General features: G+C 61.9%; 1 protein-coding gene across 2 annotated transcripts; it reads left to right on the top strand.

Annotated features, from left to right (window-relative positions):
* Positions 1-612: 612 nt before the first annotated feature.
* On the top strand, positions 613-8,597 carry Slc25a47 (solute carrier family 25 member 47). Of its 2 annotated transcripts, none has more exons than XM_048362098.1 (6): positions 613-843; positions 4,799-4,842; positions 5,176-5,247; positions 5,769-5,951; positions 7,302-7,626; positions 7,733-8,597. In XM_048362098.1, the coding sequence occupies exons 1-6, from the start codon at positions 666-668 to the stop codon at positions 8,011-8,013; spliced, it is 1,083 nt and encodes a 360-aa protein (XP_048218055.1). In that variant the 5' UTR covers positions 613-665; the 3' UTR covers positions 8,014-8,597. The 2 variants fall into 2 exon arrangements, with proteins under 2 accessions (XP_048218055.1, XP_048218056.1); XM_048362099.1 differs by lacking the exon at positions 613-843 and adding an exon at positions 2,514-2,663 and having other exon boundaries at positions 7,733-8,594.
* Positions 8,598-9,066: the final 469 nt, after the last annotated feature.

The following is a 9,066-nucleotide window of genomic DNA, read 5'->3' on the forward strand; positions in this document are numbered from 1 at the left end:
AAAAAGGTTGTTAATTTTTGTGCATCCCTTGTACAAGGGGAGTTTCCGTGTAGCAATTCCACAGGAACAGACAATGCATCTCCGTCAGCCTCACCGCCCCTTCCTTCTCCCTTCCTTCCCTCCTCCTTCCGAGGCAATGTTCTCACCAGCGTATTGTTTGTTTAATGCTCTTTATCAGGAGCTCCACCGGAATCCTTTGCCCTTCTCTCAGAGCCAGCTCTTGAGGGGTGCCCTCCCTCCCTCCCGCCCTCCCTCCCTTCCCCCTGACCTCTCTCTACCTGTCCCTCTTCTGTCTCTTCATCACTTCCGGTCCATCCCTCCATCCATTCACCTTTGCCTTGTTTGTCTTTCCCTCCGTTCTTCCGTCACCCTGTTTCTCTGTCTGCCAGGCTCTGCAGGTGCCCACCCTGAGCCCCAAAAGGTGAAGTGAGCATGGGGGAACCCAGCGTACCTCTGCCTGCCAGAAGCTCACACCCGCCAGGGAGCTGTTGGGACATGCGCAGAGCGGTCCACACAGTGAGGCGACATGTTCTCTTCCGTTTCGGAGGCAGAGCAGGGAGGAGGGGGGCTGGGCATGTTTGTGCAGGACACAAAGGGCAGGTGAGGTTTCCCAGCGGCCCAACACACCCTCGCCCCCTGTCCTCCTGGGACTGGGGCCATCTGACATGTGTCCGATTGCCCGTGTTTCTTTGGGGTTCTCCGTCCGCTTCCTGGCATATCAGCCTCTCCAGGGCTCGGTGGTGTGTCCGTGTGTCGCCACACGGGGTGTTTGGCAAGTACAGGCAGTGCTGGCGGCCAGTGTCCGGGACGTGGACAGCGGGCTGCTGTCCAGGCATGACGTGGGCGAGCAGGGACCGTGGGCACTGGACCCAGAGTCACTGCGTCCAAGAGATCCAGTGGATGCAGGGCAGAGGGACCGGGTGCTGCGGCCACTCCTGGGCTTCTGACTCCAGAGCAGGGCGGGTGGGACTTCCCGCGTTAGAAAGGCGGGACTAACTGTGCCAGATGCTGGTGGCTCCCGCCTGTCATCCCAGCGACTCCACAGGCTGAGATCTGAGGATTACAGTTCAGAGCCAGCCTGGGCAGGAAAGTCTGTGAGACTCAGCTTCAATGAAGCACCCCTCAATAAAGCCAAACCAAACCAAAAAACCTGGTAGTGGAGCTGTGGGTCAAGTGGTAGAGCACCAGCCTTTAAGCCTCAGCATGTACACGCACGCACACATACACCCCACACACACAAAGAAAGAAAAGAAGAAAAGGAAAAAGAAAAGGAACACGGGGCTAGTGGGTTCTTGTTCTCTGGCGTACACACAAGCTCATTGTTCCAGGCGCTGGCTTTCCCGTTGTAGTGTTAACAAGTCAAGCAGGGCCAGCTGCTCTGGGCAGACTCTATGCTCCTACCAATGCAGCCTTAGCACTTGGTGGTTTCCATCCCACAAGGCCACGCCCGGAGCTCGCCCCGCGCGGTCACAGGCACGTGGCAGGTGTCCACGCCCACGCAGGGGCTGTTTTCCCTCCTGCGTCAGCGGGGGAGGCCCAGGGCATCAGGGTGGCCCCGGGTCCCAAACCACGAAAGGCAGAGCTGGGATTTGAATGCAGGCAGTGGGGCTCCCAGCCACACGCTGAGCTGTGCCTTTCTACAGGCCAGGAAGGACATCAGGGCTGACCTTGGACGGGTCACTTCCTGCCCTCTGCCCTCTGATGTGGCAACTAGCCCTGCCCACAAGCAGACGGACTGGCGGTATGGGTATGGGGGGGGGGGCGTACGCCTTTCCTCGGTTCCCAGACTGTTCAAGGCCAGCCTGAAGCTGCCTGTGAGGACAGGGAAACAGATGGACACGTGGCCTCTTGCTGTCCTTTCCCCCTCTGCAGCTCTCTGCCGGGCAGGGCACCGCAGCCACGTGGCCCCAAGCCTATGGGTCACTCATGGAGCCGTAGCTGAGGGAGGGACCACCGAGCCCCTGCAGGACCCAGCAGTAGAGATGAGGTGTCCTTTCCTTCCTGGACTGGCCATGAGAGGGGGCAGAGCCCACCCCACCTAGCGATCTGGCAGCGGACCCCTTCTTCCGTCTCTAAGTACGGCCAGGGTGACTGCCCGCTCCCTCCAGGGAAGGGAATAAACTGTAAGGTGAAGGCGCGTTGGAGCGATCGCTGCTTTTGCCGTTAGTTGAAGGGACCCTTGGCTTGCTCGGAGGCTGAATCTGCAGACCTGTTGTCCTAGCGTCGCATGCTCCGTGCATCTGACCTGCACCTGTGTGTGTGTGTGTGTGTGTGTGTGTGTGTGTGCACATGCGTGCTCCCCTCCCCCCCCACCTCTCACGCACTCTCCTGATGCCTGGGAGCAAGGGCATTGACACTAGGGTTCCAGGCGTGTGTGTTTGTGGGGGGGGTGGGGGTCAGGGCGTAGGGGATGTGGGCGTGGCCATCCACCCGTCTGCTGCCCACACAGCTTGGCCTCTGCTTTGAGCCACTCACGGGCGCTGGCTTCCTGTCCCCTGCCCCCAGCTCGCGTCCCAAAGGTACTTAAAGGTCTGAGAGAAGCTCCGGGGAACTGTTGAGGCCACCTGGCCGCTCAGAGGCAGATTCTCTCAGGCATCAGACCAGGGCCTCCCTGCCTGCACCTCCTGAGCTGTCCATGGATTTTGTTGCCGGGGCCATCGGAGGTAAGGCAGGGGCAGGGCAAGCTGGGCCACCTGGTGCTGCAATGGGTGTGGAAGTATTTGGGGGCCCCTGGAGGTGATCTGGGCCTGGGGGAGGGGACCAGAAGGCAGGCAGGCTCCGGAGCGCCTCAGAGGACCCGGGAGGATGGGGGCTGACGAGAGGCACCAGATTAGGAGCAGGGACAGAATGCTATCAGGTTGGGCTGGGAGGAACCAGGAGACCAAAGGAAGGGACAGTGTCCCCCCTGGCCCCCCACCCCCACCCCAGGCAGGGGCTGGATATGCCCAACAGAGGCTGTGTGCCCTGGAGTGGGGAAGTGCTGAGGCCCGGCTCTGTGGGCCTCTCTCTCTCCTCTTGGATGATGGGCTGCTGTTGCAGGTAGCTCTGCTCTGCCCAGGGCGTTGATCTACAGGCTGAGGATCTATTTTGAGTGAGCCGTCCTTGGCTTTGCTGCTCTTGTGCAAGAGCAGTGGGTGGCTCTTGCATTCTTCTGGAACAGTCACGGGGGTTGGGGGGGTGGGTGTTAGAGGGGGCGGGGACAACCCCAGCCTGGGAAGGACTTGGCCCTGACTGTTCCAGTGCTGGCCAGAGCTTTGCTGTTATGTGCCAGCCCAAGTCCAGCTGCTCCCCTGAAGACTAGCACCCAAAAGGGGAGGCCCAGAGGAAGGACTGGCCTTGGGCAGGGCTAGGAGGGGTCCCCAGGAGGCCTTTTCCCTGAGAGCCATCGGGAGGCCTGGGAGAGGGGACCCTGCTCTGTGCCTGGCCGTGGTCCTAGCAACCCGGACGTGGGCCTTGTCCTCAAGGGACTCTAACTCTGGGGGGGGTGGATGGCATGTGGGGCGCAAGTCATGTGACAACGGCACAGCGAGGCTGCCTGGACTCCCGAGTCAGGGAGGTGTCCAGAGAGCAGGTGATACTGGGCTTTGATGGAGGGGTAGGAGTTTGGCGAGGTGGGCAAGGAGAGAAATTCTACTGCAATCTCTCAGTCAGCCAAGCTTTGCTTAAATTAACCTCATCATCCACTTCTTCACCCAGTCGCTCTTCGTTGAGTGTTTGTGTGCGCACGCATGGGTGTGCACGTGCCCACGTGTTGGTACTGGGGCTTAAATTCAGCGTCTGGACACTGTCTCTTAGCCTTTCCTGCCCAAGGCTAGTGCTCTACCGCTTAACACCTCCACTTCGGTGGGGTTTTCTTTGTTGTTGTTATTTTGCTGGTTAATTGGAGATGAGAGTTTCACTTTTGGGGGTGGGGGGAGAATGCTGTCATAAAATTCAATGCATAAGCCAGGCGCTGGGGGCTCACACCCGTAACCCTAGCTCCTCAGGAGGCTGGGGTCTGTGGGCCACCCCGGGCAGGAAAGTCTGAGACTCTTATCCTCAATGAACCACCAGAAAACCAGAAAGGAGGAAGAGGAGGAGGGGGAGGAGGGGGAGGAGGGGGGGAGGAGGAGGGGGGAGGAGGGGGGAGGAGGAGTGAGTGGAGGAGGAGGAGGGGGAAGAGGGGGAGGAGGGGGGAGGAAGAGAAGGGGGGAGGAGGAGGGGGAAGGAGGAGGGGGAGGAGGAGGGGAAGAGGAGGGAGGAGGAGGAGGGGGAGGAGGAGGGGGAAGAGGGGAGAGGAGGAGGAGGGGGAGGAGGAGGGGGGAGGAGGGGGGGAGGAGGGGAAGAGGGGGGAGGAGGAGGAGGGGGAGGAGGAGAAAGAGGAGGGGGAGGAGGGGGAGGAGGGGGGAGGAGGAGGAGGAGGGGGAGGAGGGGGAGGAGGAGGAGGAGGAGGAGGGGGAGGAGGGGGAGGAGGGGGAGGAGGAGAAGGGGGGAGGAAGAGGGGGGCAGGATCACGAGGATCACGGTTGGAAGCCATTCTGGGCAGGAAAGTCAGAGACTCTCACGTCTAGTTAACTACCAAAAAGCTGGGAGTTGAGCTGTGGCTCAAGTGGTAGAGCGCGCGTCTTGAGCGGAAAAGCTCAAGTGTCAGGTCTGCCATTCAAGCCCTAGTATTGGCATTCATTTGCAACAAACAAATCAAGGCCCAGACTTGCTGCAGTTGGGAGAGCCACTGTGGAACTTGCTCTGGGCGGTTCTTCCGGGGTCCCCTCGCCCCCCTCCTGCACGCCTCCTTACCTACGCCCTCGTTCCCTTGCAGGCGTCTGTGGTGTTGCTGTAGGATACCCCCTGGACACAGTGAAGGTGTGGCAAGACCCAGCCCCGGCCCAGCCCCGGCCCGGCCCCGGCCCGGCCCCGGCCCGGCCCCGGCCCAGCCCCGGCCCAGCATCCCCAGGGCCCCCTGCACGGGGCGCTAAGCACATGCGGGGCCCCGGCTCCAACGCCTGCGGTGGCTCCCACGGTCCCCGGGGATACGTCAGGCCCGCTTTCTGGTCCTCACGGAGAGGACGGCCCTGGCCTCAGGGTTGTCATCTTCAAGAGGACTCGCTGTCCCCACTGTGCCACACCAGCATGCCCGTGACACTGGGGACATCCCCAGCGCTCGCCAGCCTTTCCTGAAGCCTCGCTCGCCCCCAGGTCAGGATCCAGACAGAGCGGAAGTACACGGGCATCTGGCACTGCATCCGGGACACCTACCGCCAGGAGCGGGTAGGCGTGGGGCCCTGGGGAGAAGGTCGGGGACGAGGGGGTCGCTCTGTCTCATCCCAAGGGGACATCGGCGCCCATCTCCAGGCTCTGTGGCTCGGAACCTGGGCCACGGGGGCGGGGGGTGGGCGGATGCTGTCCCTGCCTCCAGCACAGAGTCTGGAAGGACCCCTAGGCTTCCCGGAGGCTGGAGAGGTGTCTGGCCGTTCATTTCTGGGCCATCAGGTTGCCACACACTCGGAGCCCCCTCCAGAGCAGGCGCGGGGGACGGTACACAGTGAACCCTGACGCGAGCCCGGGTTCGCTTTCAGAGACCAGCGCTCGTGCAGCCCGCGGGCATCTGTCTCTCCAGTCCCCCTCTGGCTTCTCAAATGGGGCAGCGTGAACCCCGCTTGCGGCCGAGGCAGTGCCCTGGGGTGTGGTGTGGCAGGGCCAGCAGGCTGGCGGGGTGGCCTCCGCCCCTGGGGCCCAGGGCAAGCCTCCCTGGTGGGGTCCCTGCCCTGACGTGGGCCCTGTCCCCCCAGGTGTGGGGCTTCTACCGGGGCCTCTCCCTGCCCGTGTGCACAGTGTCCCTGGTGTCGTCTGTGTCTTTTGGCACCTACCACCACTGCCTGGCGCACATCTGCCGCTTCCGGTATGGCAGCACCGACGCCAAGCCCGCCAAGGCCGACATCACGCTCTCGGGATGCGCCTCCGGCCTTGTCCGGGTGAGTGGGCAGCTGAGGGTGAGGAGGACCTCAGAGGGACTCAGGGTGACTGACCCCCCTGCCGAGCAGGTGGGAAACTGAGGCTTGCTGAGGGCAGGGCCCGGAGTGAAGGATGGCCGTGGCGAGCGCCAGCGCCCTGTTGGTCGGCCATGTGCAAGTAGGGGTCCTGAGTCCCTCCCAGCATGGGCCTGAGGGGAGGAGGCTGATTAAAAGCCCTCCCTGTTAGAGAACGGGGACCCCAGCGATGACCTGATTCGGCAGGCCCGGGGGCGCTCCGATGCGTGGGTTTTCCACTGGCCCACAGACCACATCTCTCTCTAGCAAGGGCACCGAGATACCCGAATACCATTCACGTTACTATGGAAACCTAGCATCCCTTCATCCTCAAGTGCCCTGGCCCGGCAGACAGGGGTAGGAGAGGCCTTCCTGGAGCTCCCGCCTGGTGGGGAGATGTATACCAAGACAGGAGTCCTAAACAGAGCCATTTGGGCAGCCGCATGGCTGCCACGGAGGACCAGTGATGTCCCTGTCCCGCGGAGCTCAGGGGGTAAAGAACTGTCCCTATGGGACTCACCAGCGGCCAACTAAGAGGCTCAGTCCTTAGTTCTGACTCTTGCTAGCCGAGCGCCCTGCACCATGCTAGGGAGCGTCTCTGAGCTTTATCTCTTCATGGGTAAGAGATTGAGATTAGGGGGGGGTAAAGACTCCAGCACAAAGCTTGGCATGTAATGTACACCCAGAAAAGGACAGCGGACACTATTAGCAATGTAATGATATTACTAATAATTATATTACATTAAAAGCAAGCATGGTTCTGGGGCTTGAACTTAGGGTCTAGATGTTGACCCTTAAAGTTTATTTCACTCAAGGCTGGTCCTAGGGGTTGAACTCTGGGCCTGGGCACTGTCCCTGAGCTGCTGCTTGCTCAAAGCTAGTGCTCTACCCTGTGAGGCACAGCTCTATTTCTGACTTTTTCTGTGATGAATTGGAGATAAAAGTCTGACTTTTCCTGCTTGGGCTGGCTTTGAACTGGGATCCCCAGATCTCAGCCCCCCCTTCCCCCGAGCAGCTAGGATTATGGGTGTGAGCTCTCAGTACCTGGCATTAATTGCATTCTTGACCTAAGCCACAGAGGATGTGTCACGCAGCTTTCCGTGACAGGAGACATGACTGCCGAAGGCTTTGGCATTAACCTTGGGTTGGCAAAGCTGGCTTTGAACCTGGTACCACCACATCCTAGGGTTGCCCTGCAGCATCTTGGCCTGGGTGGCACAAGGCGATGGGAAGCCAGGGGTGGGAGCGTGTGGGCCGCCGCGGGTGAGGCCTCACGCTGCCTCTTCTGTGTCCCAGGTGTTCCTGACATCACCCACGGAGGTGGCCAAGATCCGCCTGCAAACGCAGAGCCAGCCGCAGACCCAGCAGTGGCGGCCTTCGGCCTCGTGGCCTTCAGCGGCTCCCCCCGTGTGTCCCGCACCCCCTGCTGGGCTGGTGTCTGGGCCCAAGTACCGTGGGCCACTGCACTGTCTGGCCACCGTGGCGCGTGAGGAGGGCCTTCGGGGCCTTTACAAGGGCAGCTCGGCCCTGCTTCTCCGGGAAGGCCACTCCTTCGCCACCTACTTCCTGTCCTATGCCATCCTCTGTGAGTGGCTCACCCCCGCGGGTCACAGCCAGCCAGGTGAGTAGTCTGAGCTGCAAGGCAGCCGGAGCCGAGAGGATCTGCGGTCACGTCCCCCTCCTGGGGAGAGTGCTCACGGTCAGGCTGTGTGTTGTGTCTCCTGCAGATGTCCTGGGTGTGCTGGTGGCTGGAGGCTGTGCGGGGACTCTGGCCTGGGCTGTGGCCACCCCCATGGACGTGATCAAGTCACGCCTGCAGGCAGATGGGCAGGGCCAGCAGCGCTACCGGGGCCTCTTGCACTGCGTGGTGACCAGCGTGCGGGAGGAGGGGCCCAGGGTGCTCTTCAAGGGGCTGGCACTCAACTGTGGCCGTGCCTTCCCCGTCAACATGGTGGTCTTCGTGGCCTACGAGGCTGTCCTGAGGCTCACCCGGGGCCTGCTCACCTAACGGCTGGTGGCGGCCTGCTAGCAGCTGCTGGAGGAAGCAGAGGACTCCGTGAGTGGGCTCGAGACCCCACAGGGCTGGCACTGGGCAGTGGGGCCCTCCCTGCAGTGACTCAGCTGAGGCCTGAGCGAGGCCTGCCCGGCTACGGACCACAAGGTCAAGGGCCTGCCTTGCCGTTCACTCAGGGTCGACCCAAAGGCCACATGAGGCATGCGTCACAAGCGGTTCATTCTTGCTCCTGTAGTCTCCCTCACCCCCTACCCCCAAGTCTTCGCAGAACCCCCTCTATTGGTCCCTCCTCCGCCACTCCTCAGGTAGGCTCTGCTGGTGACACACTGGCACTGAGGCCGAGGTGGCTGTCTCCAGGCCTGGCTTGCTCACTGACAGGATGGTGCTCCCGCCTGAGGTTTGGTCCTGGCGGGGGCCCAGGCCCCCCCCCCCAATCCTGCTGGCTGCTGTCTTACATCCCCACTCTCCCTGTGCACACTGTCCCGAAGACTTGGTTGGGAGCTGTTGTCAATAAAATGTTTGCTGGTGCTCAGTGGTGCTCTCTGTGGTCCGTGGGGCTGCTGGCCCGTCTGCCTGTCCAGTCACCGTGGGAGGTGTGGGCCATGGCCCCGCGGCTCCCTCCCTGGTGGTCAAGCCCTGGCCACCTGGAGGCCAGTGTCTCCACCGTACAAGAGGTGCGCCATGGCGCGGGAGCTCTGCCTGTGGCCTGCCGTCCACTGCACCCCACAAAACCACCCTGGAGGCTGCTGGTGGTGGGTGCTGGGCCGGACTGGGGAGCCGCTGCCCATAAGCATGCCGGTGTGCAGAGGGGCGGCTGGGACGGGTTGTGCTTCTGACCAAGGCCTCTCTCGCTTGACCATGTGACTTCCAGGGCCAGGGCTGGCACATCCAGTGCCCAGTGTGCTGGCTGGTGCCTGCGGCCCCTGCACTTTCTTAGGTGCCAACCGTGGCCATGTCTTCCCAGCGTTACAGGGTAGTGAGTTTTCTATTTCCACAACAGGGGGCAGACCACACTCTTGACCGCCATTTAAAGGTTCTTTTTATTTG

Source organism: Perognathus longimembris, chromosome 14 (assembly GCF_023159225.1).
Source record: "Perognathus longimembris pacificus isolate PPM17 chromosome 14, ASM2315922v1, whole genome shotgun sequence".
Lineage (NCBI taxonomy): Eukaryota > Metazoa > Chordata > Mammalia > Rodentia > Heteromyidae > Perognathus > Perognathus longimembris.

Excerpts from the sequence above, each read along its gene's own strand:
- Slc25a47 (XM_048362098.1), top strand. The coding sequence starts at position 666 with ATGTGTCCGATTGCCCGTGTTTCTTTGGGGTTCTCCGTCCGCTTCCTG. Across the intron at positions 5,248-5,768 it reads ACACCTACCGCCAGGAGCGG|GTGTGGGGCTTCTACCGGGG; the intron begins GTAGGCGTGGGG and ends CTGTCCCCCCAG. Across the intron at positions 5,952-7,301 it reads GCGCCTCCGGCCTTGTCCGG|GTGTTCCTGACATCACCCAC; the intron begins GTGAGTGGGCAG and ends TCTGTGTCCCAG.